Consider the following 21,006-nt stretch of genomic DNA (forward strand, 5'->3'; position numbering starts at 1 on the left):
AACGAACAGTCCAGAAAGGTGAAAACAAACACTAAACCGGAAACAACCACCCACAAACACAGGTGGGAACAGGCTACCTAAAATATGATTCTCAATCAGAGACAATGAATGACAGCTGCCTCTGATTGAGAACCATATCAGGCCAAACACACAGAAATACAACACAAGGACAACATAGAACACCAGACATAGAATGCCCACCCAAACTCACGCCCTGATCAACCAAAACAGAGACATAAAAAGGATCTCTAAGGTCAGGACGTGACAGTACCCCCCCCAAGGTGCAGGACTCCGGCCGCAAAACCTGAACCTATAGGGGAGGGTCTGGGTGGGGCATTTCACCGCGTGGCGGCTCTGGTGCGGGACGTGGACCCCGCCCCACCTTAGTCTTGGCCCACTTAGGTGGCGCCCCTGGAGCGGGGACCCTTACCGCCGACCCCAGACTGGGGACCCTTGCAGCGGGCCCGAATAGACGGGCGGCTCCGGCAGCTCCGGACTGACGGGCGGCTCCGGCAGCTCCGGACTGACGGGCGGCTCCGGCAGCTCCTGACTGACGGGCGGCTCCGGCAGCTCCTGACTGACGGGAGACTCCGGCTGCTCCGGACAGGAGGGAGACTCCGGCTGCTCCGGACAGGAGGGAGACTCCGGCTGCTCCGGACAAGAGGGAGACTCCGGCTGCTCCGGACAAGAGGGCGATGCTGGAGGCTCCGGACTAGAGGGCGTCGCTGGAGGCTCCGGACTAACGTCCTTCGTTGGAGGCCTCATGCCATGGATCCTCACCAGAGGCTTCGTGCTCTGGATCATCACTGGAGGCTTCGTGCCATGGATTATCACTGGAGGCTTCTTGCCATTGATTATCACTGGAGGCTTCGTGCCATGGATCACCACTGGAGGCTTCTTGCCATTGCTCATCACTGGAGTGGAGAGACATACAGGAGGCCTGGCTCTGGGAGAAGGCACAGGACTCACCAGGCTGGGGAGACATGCAGGAGGGTTAGTGCTTAGCACAGGCACAGAACTCACCAGGCTGGGGAGACATGCAGGAGGCCTTGTCCTTGCCGAGGCACCGGATGCACTGGACCGTGGAGGCGCAGTGGCGGTCTCGAGCGCAGAGCTAGCACCACTCGTCCTGGCTGGATCCCCCTGTAGCCGGCAAGTGCGGGGAGTTGGAATAGGCCGCACTGGGCTGTGCTGTCGAACTGGAGACACCGTGCGTAGGGCTTGGTGCCATACACCCCGGGCCGAGGAGACGCACACAGGAGACCAGATGCGCTGAGCCAGCATCATCCTTCCTGGCTCGATGCCCACTCTAGCCCGGCCGATTCGAGGAGCTCGATGTAACGCACCGGGCTATGCGTGCGCACTGGGACACCGTGCGCTTCACCGCATAACACGGTGCCTGCCCAGTCACTCTCTCGCCACGGTAAGCACGAGGAGTTGGCTCAGGTCTCCTACCTGAGTCCGCCAATCTCCCCGTGTTTCCCCCCCCCCCCCTCATAAAATTCTGGGGCTGCCTCTTGTGCACTTTTCCTCGCGCCAATTCCTCATAGCGTCGCCGCTCCGCTTTAGCTGCCTCCAGCTCCTCTTTCGGACGGCGATACTCTCCCGGCTGTGCCCATGGTCCTTTGCCGTCCAAGATTTCCTCCCATGTCCAGGAGTCCATTCTATCACGCTGCTTGGGTCCATCTATCACGCTCCCCGTGTTCCCCCCCCCCCCCCTCATAAAATTCTGGGGCTGCCTCTTGTGCACTTTTCCTCGCGCCAATTCCTCATAGCGTCGCCGCTCCGCTTTAGCTGCCTCCAGCTCCTCTTTCGGACGGCGATACTCTCCCGGCTGTGCCCATGGTCCTTTGCCGTCCAAGATTTCCTCCCATGTCCAGGAGTCCATTCTATCACGCTGCTTGGGTCCATTCTATCACGCTGCTTGGTCCTTTGGTGGTGGGTGGTTCTGTAACGCTTGTCATCTGGAGGAGAAGAAGAGGACCAAGGTGCAGCGTGGTAAGTGTTCATATTCTTTAATTAAATACGCAACACTAAACAAAAACAACAAACACGACAAACGAACAGTCTAGAAAGGTGAAAACAAACACTAAACCGGAAACAATCACCCACAAACACAGGTGGGAACAGGCTACATAAATATGATTCTCAATCAGAGACAATGAATGACAGCTGCCTCTGATTGAGAACCATATCAGGCCAAACACACAGAAATACAACACAAGGACAACATAGAACACCAGACATAGAATGCCCACCCAAACTCACGCCCTGACCAACCAAAACAGAGACATAAAAAGGATCTCTAAGGTCAGGACGTGACATTTAAGGAACATTAGTTTAACAGAACATTTCCTAACAGTTCAAACATGGTCACATTTCATTTTAATTTGGTAATGTTCTTGGAATATTCTCCAACTGGGTTTACATTGGGAATGTTCTCAAATAGTTCAGAAATTGTTAAGAAACAACGTTCTTCTCTGGGAATGTCGTGGAAATTCTTACACAGGGACACTCAAAGTCAATCTTAAATGAATCATTGTTTATTATCAGCGCACTGGAGAGGTTCCAACAAACACAGAAATTGGTTTATAGAAAAGCACAAACAGAGAACACAGAAATAGAAAAGCACCAACATAAACATTTTCAGCACATGAATTTAAGCTTACCTACAAGCTTACTCATGGTTCTATTTAAAGTAATGTTCTCAAATTGTTCCAAGAACATTAACCCAATGAGTCATGGTATGATTTGGACTTCTAACCCCTTTTAAACATTGTGTGTTTGAGCTACATACTTCTAGGTTGCACCAATGGATTAGTCTATTTCTTCTTAGTCTGTGTGATTAACTACAACCTATTAAAAGCTATCTATGAAAAGCTTCTATTTTTAGTTTATTTAAAAAAACTTTTACCCCTTTTTCTCCCCAATTTCGTGGTATCCAATTGGTAGTTACAGTCTTGTCTCATCGCTGCAACTCCCGTACGGACTCATGTCCCCCGAAACACAACCCATCCAAGCCGCACTGCTTCTTGACACAATGCCCACTTAACCCGGAAGCCAGCCGCACCAATGTGTCGGAGGAAACACTGTCCACCTGGCGACCGTGCACTGTGCCTGGCCCGCCATATGAGTCACTAGTGAGCAATGGGACAAGGACATCCCTGCCGGCCAAACCCTCCCTAACCCGGACGACGCTGGGCAAATTGTGCGCTGCCCCATGGGTCTCCCGGTCGCGGCCGGCTGTGACAGAGCCTGGACTCGAACCCAGAATCTCTAGTGGCACAGCCTTAGACCTCTGCGCCACTCGGGAGGCCTATCTATGAAAAGCTGAGACTTGCACATCCTCATCTGCACATATTCAGTGTAAATTGCTGAATTGTATTTACTTTGCCACTATTGGCCTATTTATTGCTATACCTCCTTACTTCATTTGCACACACTGTATACAGATTTTTCTATTGTGTTATTGACTGTATGTTTGTTTATCCGATGTGTAACTCTGTGTTGTTGTTTTTGGCACACTGATTTGCTTTATCTTGGCCGGGTCGCAGTTGTAAATGAGAACTTGTTCTCAACTGGCCTACCTGGTTAAATAAAGGTGAAATAAAATGTAAAAAATAATAAATTCAATGAAAAAAATAATAATAATAAAAAAATTCCTGCAAATAACCTATAATTTTAATTCTCAGAGCGTTAATAAAGCCTCCCAGGAAAGCTTTCAAGGAACCAGAGTAAAATGTTCTCAGAACCTCCCTGCAACCTAAAAATTAATTTTCCAGAACAGGTGAGATTTTCACTTCTGTTCTAGGAACATTTAAAAAACGTTCAGTTTTACCGGTCAGGAAACGTATGGCTTCATTTCCACAACCAATGTGAAACCAAAAACATACATTCCCACAACTTCCAAGGATTCAAGCTGAGCTGGGTTGTTACTTTACCCTGGACATATGTACATATACTGTATATCTGGTACTTCCCTGAATATAGCTCCATTCTTGTGTATTTCATTAATTTTGTGTTAGGTCTACTATTTTTTGTGCATAGTTGGGAAGGGCTCATAAGCAAGCATTTCACAGTAAAGTATACACCAGTTGTATTCGGCGCATTTTACAGCTACATAATGTCCGGATAGACTACCTCATAACGGCAGACCATGGGATACTGATGCTTGTAGCATGCATGTCACATTTAAGGGTCCAAGCCATGGGTTTAGACTAAAAATAATTAGAATTTTAGCTTAATGTTTTTTTCCAATCGAGTTTATGTATCGTTTGGCACTGTATGGAACATAAACACAGTTGACTCTACCGCTGCTGATCTGTTCCATTGCTTTTAAGCCTCCTACTTCCTAAACCAATCTTACTACATCTCATCCCAAGGCCTTGTAGCGCAGCAAAGTCTAGCCTACAAAGGCAGCTGTCAATGACCACGTTAGGCTGCGTTTCATTAGATTTTTTTTATGGCGGTTTGATCGCGGGGGAGGCACTAGTAATGTCTTCGGTTTGGCTATTTGTTTCAAGTGTCTATAAATCTATAAATAAATCTCTTTGCCAAAATTCGTCATCTCTCCCATGTCTTATTCGACTAGTAGTTGTTCTGAAATGTTTACTGCTTGCCTACATTTTACTCCCTCTATGTTTAATATAACACATACATACAAACCCCCATAAAAAAGGGAGGGGGGGGGGGGGGTGGCACGTGGGCTGTTCCTCGCTTTACAAACACGCTGCTTGCATAGTGTCTCAACCACTACCGGTTTCTCTAATATCACGGGTTCCGAGTCTCACCAGTCCGTAGTTAACATCAACAACCCGCTATTTCAATCATGAGGCTTTCTACACTTCGCCATGCCTGCCGCAATTTACCGACCCCATCCGTACACCAACCTCGTACGGGAGTCAGGGTGTTCGGCTTGGCGAAGAGATCTCTACCGCTAGGTCATTCCAGCAACAGCCAGTTGCTTCTCCGGGCTGCTAGTTCCATAAGCGGCACTACCTCCGCGGAAAAAGCACCCAAGTTAGGAAAGCAAACGGATGGACCGGGTTACGAAAATACTATCAGGTAAACAAAGCTTTTCAATATATTTCAGTCAATGTCTTTTTTTACCATTCGTAACATGAACGAATGGCCAACTCACTTATTTCCTGAATGTAGCCAACTAGGTTGTTGAGCCAGCTAACGTTAGCATCTTATTCGATGAATACAGCGAACATCCACGCTACTTGTAATGTTGTATTTCATGTAAGATGTAGTCAGTTTCATTAAAGTTGATGCAGTAGTTCGTCTTCATAATTTGGCTTGTAGCCAGCTGAGCTTCCCGCGTGTGATCGGCATATTTTAAGGAGCTGCTAACCAACTACTACCACCCAGCTGATGCAATTTTCCACTGTTCCTACTCCCATGCCCGTGGCATGTATGTTTCACACACGTGTAATTGCAACATATTGTAACAGATACATGAAAACGTTTCCGGTAAAGGCTACAAACAAATGTTCCACAATTAATTGTTTACATGGTGGTCGCCATATGTAGTTCAGTGTACAATCCCCATTCCCCATGGCTGGCTTTGACTCAACCTCCAGTAGTAGGCTACTTGGCACAGCAACGTGGCACAGATCACAAAGTCCCCACACACTCTGTAAGCAAAAGTTTATGTAATTATTACTAATAACATGGTCACAAGTATCATTTCACAAAATATTTGCATATGTTGTTTTTCTTTTGTGGTTCAATCCCTTTTTATTTGAATGATCAAACTGTCACTGTAGCCACCAATACAATCTAGATTTACACTTCCAAACATGATATCTGACTACAATCCAATCATAATGATAAAGCTTGACCACCAGTCGCTTGAAAAGTATGTGATCGACATTGTCATGCCAAGGATTCTCTTTTGTTTTCGGCTGCTTCCTCCATAGCTTGCCCCTAGGACTACATGTGAATATGTGGTCTTCAGTGTGGATGAGTGGGTTTTTCTTACTCCGGTTTCTCTTGCAGGGAGAATGTTCAAAGAACCAAAGAGGAGATGGTGGCTTTGCAGAGGGGCCACCCTGCACTCAAACCTACGCTGGCTATCATACAGGTAAACAGGCATTAGCCTACCGTCTTGTAGGTCACTGTGGCCTTAAATTACTTCTGTGCTTGGCTGTTGTCAGTTGGGGATGGGCTCCCCTGTGATTGTTTTATTGAACCTTTTGGTGTGTGTCTATGTTGCTCAAGGCTTTGTATTCTTGTCTCAAAGGCAGATGAGGATGACCGTTTACTGGAGATCAACAAGAAGATGGCTGGAAAGGTACATTAAGTGATTCTGTTTCTCTTTAGCTTGAAAAAAGTAATTTTACATTTACGCTACCCTTTCAGTAGAAGTAAAGTTACCTGTTGGTGTTTTCCCACTGTTCATTTCCCTGAATCCCTCGTTTTATAGATTGGCCTGAACATTATTCAGATCTGCTTGCCCAGAGAATGCACTGAAGATGAGGTGAGTCAAACCAGCCAATACCTACTACACAAATTCCCACCACAACCCAACAACACTCACTGTGATTGGACATCACGTTATTGGCTGTTGCCTTCTTCCCACCCTTCCCTGCAAGTCAAATTCTGCCTGACATTCACTTTACTGTGTGTGTGTCTGTGTGCGTGCGCGCGCGTGTCAGGTGAATGCATCTGCATATCTTGTTCTTCCATTGCCTGTCTAATGAGTCAAACCACACACGGTCTCTCTCAATGATCAATAAGTATTGGACATAATGTCATGGATCTCCCCCGAATACTAGATAGTTGTTGTAGGAAATTGTTGAATCTCTTTCAACACAGTACATTTATGAGGTTCCTTCCTTCCCAGCTCTGGACCTGGGAATGACCTTTTCCACAGTAGGGTGGTGATCATGGTCCTGTGTGTATTAGGTGAATATGGATATCTTTGGAATGGGACTAGTAGATGTCTGGATTTCCGTGAGCGTGTCTGAGGTGTCTGCTGCTCTACTTTCACTATGTCCTCGGTGCATGTTTTCTTTTTCTTTTCCTCTCTCCCTCCATGTTTCTTTACCTCCACTAACCCACTCTCTCTTTCCAGGGGCAGCTGAGGTCACTATCAGTTGCCTGAGTGGTAGACCTCTCACCTTCAGAGTGCACACTTTTAGACATCAAGGGCCACATTCTTGCTAGTTTACCTTTATGATTTAACTGAAGCCCCTCCCAATTCCACCCCATCCTTATCCCTCTCCCTGACACCCTCTTTCTTTATTTGTGTAGATTATAGAGGAGGTGTTGAAGCTGAATGAGGATCCCAGGGTGCATGGTGTGTACCTCCACCTCCCCCCTGCATCCCTCACCAGCCGGGTCCTCAACACACTCAGACCAGAGAAGGACGTGGACGGGTAACACATTCATTACAAACACAGCTCAGCGTGCTTTCTATAACAACATGTTCGTACAATGTTTTAATTCGTGTAATTACAGTATTCCTACACAGGTATCAGAGCTTTACCATTAATTCATCTGTTGACGCCTGTCCCTTTCTGTCCTGGCTTTGTGTGCCTCTTGCCCTGTGGAGTTTAAATGCATTTTCTGCCATGCTGCCTTGAATTTGGTTCAAATCAGAATGTGCTGCAGGACATTAACAGCACGTCAGAGAGACAGTACTGTGGGTTATTGTAGAGCAAATTAAACATGACTCAATGACAGAGAAACATTCCCTATTATAGGATGACAAGAGTTGCCTTACAACGACAGACAGAATTTTTAAGGTTAAACCACTGTTGGGCCATAAAGCATTGTTAGGGTCATAGCCTTTGTTGGATTATACAGTTACTACTACCACCATCACCCATGCTGTGCCATGGATTGTAATTGTACATAAACACATTTGATCTATACTCTAGCCTTACCCAGTTATTGCTCATTCATAATGCACCACATGAGGACTGTTCTAAAACCACCTAGCCAGCCTACTGCCAATGCTACACTAGCAATGTCTTATGTCTACTACTTGTACCCTACTTTATGCGTGTGTGTCCTGACTATACTGTAGTGTGTCAGACCTGAACGTGGGGAGGCTGGTGCGAGGAGATATGAGCCAGGGCTTCACACCCCCCCTGGCCAACGCTGTCATGGAGCTGCTGGCCAGACATGGTGAGCAGAGAAAGTGTCACACTGCTACTTAAACTAGACTGAAGTAATTCAGAGCATACCAGAAATGGAGACCACTATATGTAACTTAAGTCACGCAGCTAGAGTTCTTCATCACTGATAAGCCTAGCGAGTATGTACTATATGTAATGCATATGTCAAATCATTTTTGTGTTCAAATTGTAATGTATGGATTGGATTACTATCCAGTTGAAATAGCTTTGCTATTAGTTTAGGGAAGATGCTCCACATATGGATACAGTCCAATGAAAATGATGACACCAAACTAATACACCATAAGAAAAACACTGGACTACTGAATACTCTCACTTTTATGGAACCCCAGGAGGGACTATTCTAGGAATATGAGATGCATGTATATTGTACGGTTGAAAAAATATATACTGTATTTCTTATACCATATTTTCCTGTTTCCGTAGACACCCCTATGGAGGGAAGGACCGTGTTGGTGGTGGGGGGTGAAGGACCCCTTGGGGTGGCCCTGCAATGCCTGATGCAGAGAAGAGGTATGGTGGTCCTCAACAGCCGGAGGAGCTCTGAGGGTCTACAGAAACAGGTATGGACACACAGATGCATGCGCGCGCACACACACACATTCACCTTCACAAGGTACACTTACAAAATGTGTTTCAATAGACACTTTGTGTTTTGACCACTCGGTGGCAGTGTAGCTCTAATTGAGGCAATACCCTGAAACAACATGTGAGGTGTGTTTGATTTCTGTCATGCCATGATTAGACTGACAGAGCTTTGAAGACCTGCAGAGATTAAAGTCAAACCTATCTGCATCTATTACCCTGTACTTGAACTACTGAAGGATGTAATTTATAATTTAATTTGTCTCACTCTTTCCCCTCTGTCTTATGCTCTCCATCTCTTCTTTTCTCTCTTCTTTTCTCTTCCCCAGGTGATGCAGGCGAACGCTGTAGTCCTGTTGGCTGCGGGGCATATGGATGTCCCTCCCACATGGCTGAGATCTGGGACTGCAGTCATCCACTGTGGCTCCGCTCTTATGACCGGTAGGACTGACCTGTGTCAATCAGGGGGGAACATCGTCATCATAGGGACATTACAGAACTGCTTGGTCACAATATGCTTTTAATGAATTAATTCACTGCTGGATAGATTCTGTAATATACAGTGCATTCGGAAAGTATTCAGACCTCTTTACTTTTTCCACATTTGTTACGTTTCCGCCTAATTCAAAAAGAGATTTAAAAAAATGTATCTTATCAATCTACACACAATACCTCATAATGACAAAACAAAAACAGGTTTTTAGAACCCCCCCCCCCCCCCCAAATTTATATAAAAAAAAACTGATATCACATTTATATATTTATTCAGACCTTTTACTCAGTATTTTACTCAGCACCTGGCCTTGCTGCTGTCCCAGGTTCAACTGTTCTGCCTGCGGTTATGGAACCCCTACCTGTCCCAGACCTGCTGTTTTCAACTCTTAATTATCGGCTATGAAAAGCCAACTGACATTTATTCCTGATTATTATTTGACCATGCTTGTCATTTATGAACATTTTGAACATCTTGGCCATGTTCTGTTATAATCTCCACCCGGCACAGCCAGAAGAGGACTGGCCACCCCTCATAGCCTGGTTCCTCTCTAGGTTTCTTCCTAGGTTTTGGCTTTTCTAGGGAGTTTTTTTCCTAGCCACCGTGCTTCTACACCTGCATTGCTTGCTGTTTGGGGTTTTAGGCTGGGTTTCTGTACAGCACTTCGAGATATTAGCTCATGTACGAAGGGCTATATAAAATAAACTTGATTGATTTTGTTGAAGCACCTTTGGCAGTGATTACAGCCTCGAGTCTTCTTGGGTATGACTCTAAATGCTTGGCACATCTGTATTTGGGGAGTTTCTCCCCTTCTCTGCAGATCCTCTAAAGCTCTGTCAGGTTGGATGGGGAATGTCTCTGCACAGCTATTTTCAGGTCTCTTCAGAAATGTTCGATCGGATTCAAGTTGGGGCTCTGGCTGGGTCACTCAAGGACATTCAGAGACTTGTCCTGAAGCCCCTCCTGCTTTGTCTTGGCTGTGTGCTTAGGGTTGTTGTCCTGTTGGAAGGTGAACCTTTGCCCCAGTCGGAGGTCCTGAGATCTCTGAAGCAGGTTTTCATCAAGGACCTCTCTGTACTTTGCTCCGTTCATCTTTGCCTCGATCCTGACTTCTCCCAGTCCCTGCCGCTAAAAAAGATCCCCACAGCATGATGCTGCCACCACCATGCTTCACCGTAGGGATGGTGCCAGGTTTCCTCCAGACGTGATGCTTGGCATTCAGACCAAAGTTAATTTGTGTTTTAATCAGACCAGAGAATCTTGTTTCTCATGGTCTGAGTCCTTTAGGTGCCTTTTGGCTTACTCCAATCAGGCTGTCGTGCCTTTTACTGAGGAGTGGCTTCTGTCTGGCCACTCTACCATGAAGGCCTGATCGGTGGAGTGCTGCAGATATGGTTGTCCTTCTGGAAGGTTCTCATCTCCACAGAGGAACTCTAGAGCTCCGGGTTCTTGGTCTCCTCCCTGACAAAGGCAGTGCGGCCAACTCTAGGAAGAGTCTTGGTGGTTCGAAACTTCTTCCATTTAAGAATGATGGAGGTCATTGTTCTTGGGGACCTTCAATGCTGCAGACATTTTGTTACCTTTCCCCAGATCTGTGCCTCGACACAATTTTCTCTTAGCTCTACGGTCAATTCCTTCAACCTCATGGCTTGGTTTTTGCTCTGACATGTACTGTCAACTGTGGGACCTTATATAGACAGGTGTGTGCCTTTCCAAATCATGTCCAATCAATTGAACTAACCACAGGTGGACTCCAATCAAGTTGTAGAAATATCTCAAGGATGATCAATGTAAACAGGATGCACCTGAACTCAATTTTGAGTCTCATAGCAAATCTCTGAATACTTATGTAAATAAGGTTTTTTATTTGTATAACATTTTCAGACATTTCTAAAAACCTGTTTTCGCTGTGTTATTATGGGGTATTGTGTGTAGATTGAGGAATTAAAAAAAAATCCATTTTAGAATACGGCTGTAAAGTAACAAAACGGGAAGGGGTCTGAATACTTTCCGAATGTACTGTAGATAGAAATTCAGCATGCAACTGTTTTAACCTTATTGAGTTGTTATAACATTGTATGTCTGTCTCAGAAGATCATGGAATGGAGATGTCTGGAGTGGGACCCCTAACAGCAGCCCTCCGGATGCAGAACGTGGTGCAAAGCAGCAGTCGTTGGGCCCAGGCGCAACAGTACAGACCCTGGACACTCCGCAGCCTCAAGCTGCAGCCACTGTCACCTGTACCCAGGTAAGAACCAGGACATACCCTTGTCACTGGGCTACCTGGGTCAACCCAGGAACTAACCACATCCCTCTATACAAAACACAAAGCTCCCATTTGCACAACCTTTGAATGATGCTAAGAGAGGCAACATCTCTTCTTGCCTTGACAAACCTCAGCTCATCCACTCTCTGAGTCTCAAGTGTAGGAGATCTCACAAAAGGACTTCTCTCAGTATTCTAAGCGATGTTTAGATAATATTGTATTATAAGTTCTGAGGTAACTTGTCCACCCATTCCTCCACAGTGACATAGAGATCTCCCGTGCCCAGACCCCTAAGCCTGTGGACCAGCTGGCCCAAGAGATAGGCCTGCTGCAGGAAGAGACTGAGGCCTATGGCAGAACCAAAGCTAAGGTCCGCCTCTCACTCCTGGATCGCCTCAGAGAACAGCCTGATGGGAAATATGTGTTGGTGGCTGGGTGAGTCTTACCGTCCGTCTGGGCAAGGAATTTATTCTATTTTGAATTTCACCACTTTGCACATTTGTGTTTCTACCACCCCCCACGATTCTCTATTCTCGCTACACTGCTCACAGAAATGTGCTCACTGTTAGTTTTACTACAAATGCCTGGGAACTAGGTTGTTTGGGTTTCCTCTTGTCAAATTCTACGAGAGAGAGTGAGCTGCCTGAAGTTTTTTTTCTTTTAGATGGCGAAACAGAGAGAAAGATATCTTTTTTTCTTCTTCTTGGAGATGGATAGGGGTCAGGAGACCGTGGAGCCTTGTCTCATACCTGTCAGGGCCCCTGGCGGTCAGGGCCGGCCCCTCTTTGAAGGGTGTGTGAACATTGCTGCTCTGACAGATCAGGCCCCACTGTCTCCTTTCATGTGTCTGGCTGAGGAATGCACTGCCACTCGCCCCAACCCCTGGCAGACCGGCAGCAGCACACACACACAGGTTCAAATGAGCTAAACAATCTTTTTGTCTCCAACCCACTGCCACAAGCATACACACACACACACACACTCCCACACACTGTCACATAAACACATACAGTATATTCAGAAATATTCACACCCCTAGACTTTTTCCACAAAAAAAATGTTACAGCCTGATTTTTGTGTCACTGGCCTACGCACAATACCCCTTTAATGTCAAAGTGGAAATACGTTTGGAGACATTTTTACAAATGAATAAAAAATGAAAAGCTGAAATGTCTTGAGTCAATAAATGTTAAACTCATTTGATATGGCAAGCCTAAATAAGTTTAGGTGTACAAGTGTGCAATAATGGTGTTTAACATGATTTTTGAATGACTTTTTATTTATTTTATTTTTTATTTCACCTTTATTTAACCAGGTGGGCCAGTTGAGAACAAGTTCTCATTTACAACTGCGACCTGGCCAAGATAAATGCAAAGCAGTGTGACACAAACAACAACACAGAGTTACACATGGAATAAACAAGCATACAGTCAATAACACAATAGAAAAAAAGAAAGTCTATATATATACTGTGTGCAAATGGCATGAGGAGGTAGGGCAATAAATAGGTCATAGTAGCGGAATAATTACAATTTAGCAAATTAACACTGGAGTGATAGATGAGCAGATGATGTGCAAGCAGAAATACTGGTGTGCAAAAGAGCATAGAAGTAAATAAAAACAATATTGGGTGGGCTATTTACAGATGGGCTATGTACAGCTGCAGCGATCGGTTAGCTGCTCAGATAGCTGATGTTTAAAGTTAGTGAGGGAAATCGAAGTCTCCAGCTTCAGCGATTTTAAATCCAATTTTTTTGGGGATTTATTATATATATATTTTGCAATTCGTTCTAGTCATTGGCAGCAGAGAACTGGAAGGAAAGGTGGCCAAAGCAGGTGTTGGCTTTGGGATGACCAGTGAGATATACCTGCTGGAGCGCGTGCTACGGGTGGGTGTTATCGTGACCAGTGAGCTGAGACAAGGCAGAGCTTTACCTACCTCATGACTACCTCATCTCTGTACCACACACATACAATTATCTATAAGGTGAGCAGTGAATTTCAAATACGGATTCAACCAAATTCCAGGGAGGCAATTTTTTTTCAAGCAGACATTCAATATCCCTTTGAGCATGGTGAAGTTATTAATTACAATTTGGATGGTGTATCAATACACCCAGTCACTAGTAAGATACAGGCGTCGTTCCTAACTCAGTTGCTGGAGAGGAAGGAAACTGCTCAGGGATTTCACCATGAGGCCAATGGTGACTTACATAGTTTAATTGCTGTGATAGCACATTGTAGTTACTCCACAATACTAACCTAAATGACAGTGAAAAGGAAGCCTGTACAGAATAAAAATATGCCAAAACGTGCATCCCGTTTGCAATAAGGCAGTAAAGTAAAACTGCAAAAAATGACCTTTATGACCTGAATACAAAGTGTTATTTTTGGGGGGGTAAATACAACACATCACTGAGTACCACTCATGTTTTCAAGCAGGGTGGTGGCTGCATTATGTTATGGATATACTTCTCATTGGCAAGAACTAAATACATCTATTATTCTTTTTTTGATAAAAAGAAACAGAATAGAGCTAAATGCAGGCAAAATCCTAGAGGATAACCTGGTTCCGTCTGCACCAGACACTGGGAGAAAAATTCACCTTTCCGCAGGACAATAACCATAAACACAAGGCCAAATATACATTGGAGTTGCTTACCAAGATGACATTTGAATTTTCCTGAGTGGCCTAGTTTGAGTTTTGACTTAAATCAGTTTAAATCTATTGCAAGACATTATCAACAACCAATTTTACAGAACTTGAATTAAACAAACAATAATGTCCAAATATTCTACAATCCAGGTGTGCAAAACTCTTAGACTTAACCAGAAAGACTCACAGCTGTAATCGCTGCCAAAGTTGATTCTAACATGTATTGACTCGGGTGTGAATACTTATGTAAGGTATTTCGTTTTCAATGAATTTGCAAACATTTCTGAAAACACATTTTCACTTTGTCAAAATGGGGTTGTGTGTGTGTGTGTGAGGGGGGAAAAAGTCAATTTAATCCATTTTGAATTCAGGCTGTAACACAACAAATGTGGAATAAGTCAAGGGGTATGAATACTTTCTGAAGGCACTGTACACACTGATTCACTATCCGGCTCTTACTTCCCTCGGTCTCGTGTGGGCACACACTCCCTCTCCTTAAGGATCCGTCTTTGTCCCCTGCGGGCCCTCTGGAGGCGAGGGGCCTCACTCAATTGTTGTCAGAAGAAGAGAGCATGTTCACCGGATAGGGAGAGAGAAAGTGCCTCTACCTTTTCTTCCCTCTTTTCCCACCTCTTACCACAAACTGAGCAACATTGGGTTAAAAGACGGATTGCATTTTAAGTCACTTTTTAATAGGTCTCACAGGGTTCTCACTTTTTTATATTTGATTTATTCATCTCTATAATGTCCAGCGAGATACCAATTGGTCACATGAATTAGTCCAATTGGACTAATGAATCTGGTTGCCTTGGATACAGGCTAAATGTGGTTAGGGCTGTGAGATCAGATGCTGCTGATCAGACTATAGCACGAGCGGACCAGTAACCTACACATTAGATGATGTGAGACCAATGCACTCCCCCTGCTTTGAGTCCCTCATTCTAGAACTATACTCAGCACAAATACATCTCTATTAGTGTGTGTACTTTTCTCTTAATGTTATCTCTTTTCCCTCCAACACCAGTATCACTCCGACCCCCCTGGGGGAGGGTAAGAGCACGGTCGTCATTGGCCTGGTCCAGGCTCTCTCTGCCCACCTCAAGCTCAACTCCTTCGCCTGCCTCAGACAGCCCTCTCAGGGGCCCACCTTTGGGGTCAAAGGTCAGAGAGGGCAGATCTCTACTCATATATCTATGTTAGAGAAAGCATATCTATGCTAATAAATTCATCTGTTCACATATCCATCTGCTTCTTATGAGGAGAATGGTAAGGGAATGTTGTCTGTGTGATGCTAATTGTTAACATCTTTGTTCAGATTGTAAGGGAATGGAGGTGGAGTAGTTTACTTAGTCCACAGCTCAGCAGTACTCCTGTCTCCCTTGTGCCTGTTGTCTCGCTCTCACTGTGTGTTTTGTCTGTGTGTTCTCCTAGGGGGCGCCGCGGGAGGGGGATATGCCCAGGTCATCCCTATGGAGGAGGTAAGAGACACACACAGGCAGCTCTCAGCTGGACCCACGGCTTCAAAGGGGCTACACAAGCACACCAATGTTTAAACTATACACACACACACACCCCAACGCGTGCATAACATTCTCTGACTAAAGTGTGCGTGAAGAGACAAGGTGGAGGGTGAGAGCTGGAGGGAGGGATATGGGGAGGGAGGCGTCAGACTTCAAAGTCAGAGAGACAGACACTTCAGAGAAGGCTCTTCAGCCTCCTAGCCTCCCTGCCTTCAACACAAACACCAGCACCGTTGAACTCCCCCCTCTTCTCTCTCTTTCGCTCCTCAATAGTTCAGTGGCTGTTAAATGGATCTTTAAACTACATGATGGAGTCTTTTGGACTGTAAGGGCACTGACTGTGTTGTGATCTTTGTGTGTCGTAGTGTAGTCACAGAGGTGGGGGTCCAGTCAAGTATAGGGCAACATGAGTTCATAGTCACAGTATGAGACATAGCATATAGCCTGATTGAAATTGCATATAACCCTCCCTCTTGGTTTTCTATGGAACTCTACTCTGGTCAATGAAATTCAGTAAATTGAGTTTTCACTTCTGTAGTTATTTCACTTTTGAATCTGATGACTTGCTCTCTTTTTGCTCACTCTTCTCTCTCTCTCTTTGTCTCTCGGTCCCTTTATTTCTCTGTCCCACCTTCTTTATCTCTTTGTCTCTCTGTCCCCCCTTCTTTGTCTCTGTCCCACCATCGTTATCTCTCTTTGTCTCTGTCCCACCATCGTTATCTCTCTTTGTCTCTCTGTCCCACCTTCTTTATCTCTCTCTCTCTTTGTTTCTCTGTCCCACCTTCTTTATCTCTTTGTTTCTCTGTCCCACCTTCTTTATCTCTTTGTCTCTCTGTCCCACCTTCTTTATCTCTCTGTCCCACCTTCTTTGTCTCTGTCCCACCATCGTTATCTCTCTGTCTCTCTGGCCCACCTTCTTTATCTCTCTCTTTGTCTCTGTCCCACCATCGTTATCTCTCTCTCTTTGTTTCTCTGTCCCACCTTCTTTATCTCTTTGTTTCTTTGTCCCACCTTCTTTATCTCTCTCTCTCTTTGTCTCTGTCCCATCTTCTTTATCTCTCTGTCCCACCTTATTTATCTCTCTCTCTTTGTCTCTGTCCCACCATCATTATCTCTCTCTCTCTTTGTCTCTCTGTCCCATCTTCTTTATCTCTCTCACTCTGTGTCTCTCTGTCCCACCTTCTCTCTCAGTTCAACCTCCATTTGACAGGTGATATCCATGCAATCACTGCAGCCAATAACCTGGTGGCCGCTGCCATTGATGCCCGGATGCTGCACGAGGCCACCCAGAAAGACAAGGTGACAGTGATGTCAAAATTCAGAGTGATTCTGACATCACAATGGAGAGTTATGCCATCAGAATGCAGAGTTGTCCTAAAAATGATATTGACATCACAATGTAAATAGTTTCAGTGTATTCCGAGTCAGTATTAGATAGCCGCAACGTTCAAACTCAATTTTCTTGTCTGCTTGTTTAAGACAATTATAAAACTACATTTAAGAAAAGTACATGTCTGAAGATTGCTTTTCAACATCGCCTGTTCCCGAGTGTTTTCACTACTTAGAAAAACATAATATTGTAGGGGCTCATGCCCCTTTTCTTGACGGTGCTAGCAGCCATGTGCGTGCTAGCTAGCTACCGACCGGAACATTATGCTAGCCATGACCAACAACACAAACAAACGTACTTTACAGATGCAAGTAGTGAGGAGTTACAAACGGACGATACTAAACAAGTTAAATGTCTTTCCTATGATATAACGGTTTTCAACGCACAACTACCTGTAGCCTACCTGGACACCGGGTCCCCACAATCTCCCATGCCGAGTAGCCTGAAACCACAAGGCTCTTCTCGCAGGCTCTATTACTCTGTCGGCATGGGTTTTCCCCAAAAGCATGTTTGTTTTCCCCAATTTGTGGGCGTGGTCGAGGGGAATTCCTTATTTGGTGAACATCGTATAGGAGGGATATGTCAGTGTATTCCGAGTTCTTCCATGCAAATCCCTTCAAAGCGTTAGATGCCTAAATGTGACACTAGTGAGATCACAATGTTGTCACAGGACCCATTTAACTTCCATATTGTGTATGAATTATGACATCACCACTTGATATATTCTCTTTTACTGTTACGTCTCTCTCCAGGCTCTATACAGCAGACTGGTCCCCTCAGTGAACGGAGTCAGGCGCTTCTCTCCCATACAGATTGCCAGGCTACGTGTAAGTCCACCCAATTCACTGCCTAAAGTCCTGTGTGTACTGGCTATTGTTCAGTTACCTCGCCCAGTTATATCAGTTATATATATCAGTTACAACACATCCTAACCAAGGTGGCTTAGCAGTTCAGACGTCTTTTTCTGTTCCGTATTTGTCGTGTCCTGTATATATATATATTTACACCTTTCCTCGCATCTCTTTTATTTATTTTATTATCCAAGAACTCAACTGCAAAAGCTTTCCTGCAAAAGCTTTCCTGCAACCCGCTTCACCAATTACAAAAAGTATTATTTACCTCAATCTGAAAATCCATCGTGGAAGCTAGCCAGGGGCTAATTCAGAAGCTAGCCTGAAAGCTAACCAGAAGCTACTCCGATAGCTAGCCAGAAGCTAATCTGTAGCTGCCCCGAAATTAGCCGGTTTGCTGGCTAGCGTTGGTGTTTCAGCTGCCCACGTTTAGTGGTCATCAGCTATTCCTTTAGCTCGATAATCTACCGGCACTTTTGTGCAACGCGACTCGGACCGGATGGACCCTTACAAATCAGCCGGCTAGATAATCTGACCCTTTCTTCTAAAACATCTGCTGAAAATGTTGCCACCCCTATTACTAGCCTCTTCAACCTCTCTTTCGTGTCGTCTGAGATCCCCAAAGATTGGAAGCAGCTGCGTTATCCCCCTCTTCAAAGGGGGACACCCTTGACCCTAACTGCTACAGACCTATATCTATCCTACCCGCCTTTCTAAGGTCTTCGAAAGCCAAGTCAACAAACAGAATACCGACCATTTCGAAATCCCACCACACCTTCTCCGCTATGCAATCTGGTTTCAGAGCTGGTCATGGTGCACCTCAGCCACGCTCAAGTCATAAACGATATCGTAACCGCCATCGATAGGAAAACAATACTGTGCAGCCGTATTCATTGACCTGCCAAGCCTTTGACTCTGTCAATCACCACATCCTCATTGCAGACTCGACAGCCTGGTTTCTCTAATGATTGCCTCGCCTGGTTCACCAACTACTTCTCTGATCGAGTCAGTGTGTCAAATCGGAGGTCTGTTGTCCGGGCCTCTGGCAGTCTCTATGGGGTGCCACAGGGTTCAATTCTTGACCGACTCTCTTCTCTGTTTACATCAATGATGTCGCTCTTGCTGCTGGTGATTCTCTGATCCACCTCTACGCAGACGACACTATTCTGTATACTTCTGGCCCTTCTTTTGACACTGTGTTAACAACCCTCCAGCGAGCTTCAATGCCCATACAACTCTCCTTCCGTGGCCTCCAACTGCTCTAAATACAAGTAAAACCAAATGCATGCTCTTCAACCGATCGCTGCCTGCTCCTGCCCGCCTGTCCAACATCACTACTTTGGACGGCTCTGACTTAGAATATTGGACAACTACAAATACCTAGGTGTCTGGTTAGACTGTAAACTCTCCTTCCAGACTCACATCAAAACATCTCAATCCAAAGTCAAATCTAGAATTGGCTTCCTATTCCGCAACAAAGCATCCTTTACTCATGCTGCCAAACATACCCTTGTAAAACTGACCATCCTACCAATCCTCGACTTCGTATGTCATTTACAAAATAGCCTCCAAAAACCCTACTCAATAAATTGGATGCAGTCTATCACAGTCCATCCGTTTTGTCACCAAAAGCCCCATATACTACCCAACCACTCGACCTGTACACTCTCGTTGGCTGGCCCTCGCTTCAATACTCGTCGCCAAACCCACTGGTTCCAGTCATCTACAAGACCCTGCTAGGTAAAGTCCCCCCTTATCTCAGCTCGCTGGTCACCATAGCAGCACCTACCTGTAGCACGCGCTCCAGCAGAGTATATCTCTCTGGTCACCCCCAAAACCAATTCTTCCTTGGACGCCTCTCCTTCCAGTTCTCTGCTGCCAAGACTGAACGAACTACAAAAATCTCTGAAACTGGAAACACCTATCTCCCTCACTAGCTTAAGCACCAGCTGTCAGAGCAGCTTATAGATTACTGCACCTGTACATAACCCATCTACAATTTAGCCCAAACAACTACCTCTTTACCTACTGGTATTTATTAATAATTTATTTTGCTCCTTGCACCCCATTATTTCTGTCTCTACTTTGCACTTTCTTCCACTGCAAACCAACCATTCCAGTGTTTTTTTTAGTTTTTATTTTACTTGCTGTGTTACTCACTTCGCCTCCATGGCCTTTTATATTTTTATTTATATACATATATTTGTTTGCCTTCACCTCCCTTATCTCACCTCACTTGCTCACATTTAATAGACTTATTTTTTTTCACTGTATTATGACTATATGTTTGTTTTACTCCATGTGTAACTATGTGTTGTTGTATGTGTCGAACTGCTTTGCTTTATCTTGGCCAGGTCGCAATTGTAAATGAGAACGTGTTCTCAATTTGCCTACCTGGTTAAATAAAGGTTTAAATAAAATAAAATAAAAATAAAAAAAATATCCCTAAGACCTCCACTAGTGGCCTCAGTGAGCTAATATACTGTCGTCCAACGTCCCTTCATAGTACCTCTCACTCTGCAGCACTATCCCCTCAACATCACCACTCACTCATCTTTGGATTACAGTTAGAGTAATATAGGACTCTATGGTTTACCATAGACTTTATAGGAGTGTTGATAGCAGTCCGCTTACTGTTAAAAACATAACAAACAGATAGAGAATGAGAGCGTGAGGTCCTCCGAACCAGCACACAGCCTCAGAGACACAAACACACAACTTGAGAAGACTTGAGTGGAAGTTCAGAGGATGTGAAATATTCATCAGTTTGAAGGACTGGAGGAGTCTCTTAAGAATTGTCTAATGAAGGAATCTAGGACTAGACATAAATGAAAATCAGTCTCTTCTGCCAAGAAATTCATAATTGTATTGTTGATGGATAACACTCTCAGCACTGCTCCAGAGTCCCCATAAGTGTTCTATTGAGTTGAGATCTGTGACTGAGACACACAAAGACACACATACCCTTTAACCGCCATGCTTCTTTGAGACCCCTCTGTCAAAGTCACTGAGATCTCTTTTAGCCATGGTAGCCAAAATAATGGGCTACTGGGAATGTTCTACATGACCCTAAGCATGATGGATGTAATGCTTAA

The 21,006-nt window shown here is 44.8% G+C and overlaps 1 protein-coding gene across 2 annotated transcripts in view; it reads left to right on the forward strand.

The window, feature by feature from the left end:
* Window positions 1-4,700: 4,700 nt before the first annotated feature.
* Window positions 4,701-21,006, forward strand: part of mthfd1l (methylenetetrahydrofolate dehydrogenase (NADP+ dependent) 1 like) — an 85,423-nt gene continuing 69,117 nt past the window's right edge. Inside the window, exons 1-14 of one of the 2 annotated variants that reach the window (XM_023999669.1) lie at window positions 4,701-5,064; window positions 6,004-6,088; window positions 6,248-6,298; window positions 6,431-6,484; window positions 7,261-7,385; window positions 8,039-8,139; window positions 8,577-8,713; window positions 9,065-9,176; window positions 11,320-11,476; window positions 11,756-11,929; window positions 15,175-15,311; window positions 15,582-15,628; window positions 16,862-16,969; window positions 17,813-17,887. In XM_023999669.1, the coding sequence (XP_023855437.1) occupies window positions 4,829-5,064; window positions 6,004-6,088; window positions 6,248-6,298; window positions 6,431-6,484; window positions 7,261-7,385; window positions 8,039-8,139; window positions 8,577-8,713; window positions 9,065-9,176; window positions 11,320-11,476; window positions 11,756-11,929; window positions 15,175-15,311; window positions 15,582-15,628; window positions 16,862-16,969; window positions 17,813-17,887 (1,599 nt within the window). In that variant the 5' untranslated portion in view covers window positions 4,701-4,828. The remainder of the gene's footprint in view (window positions 5,065-6,003; window positions 6,089-6,247; window positions 6,299-6,430; window positions 6,485-7,260; window positions 7,386-8,038; window positions 8,140-8,576; window positions 8,714-9,064; window positions 9,177-11,319; window positions 11,477-11,755; window positions 11,930-15,174; window positions 15,312-15,581; window positions 15,629-16,861; window positions 16,970-17,812; window positions 17,888-21,006) is intronic. The other variant, XM_023999670.1, reaches the window with a different exon arrangement.

Source organism: Salvelinus sp. IW2-2015, linkage group LG14, assembly GCF_002910315.2.
Source record: "Salvelinus sp. IW2-2015 linkage group LG14, ASM291031v2, whole genome shotgun sequence".
NCBI lineage: Eukaryota > Metazoa > Chordata > Actinopteri > Salmoniformes > Salmonidae > Salvelinus > Salvelinus sp. IW2-2015.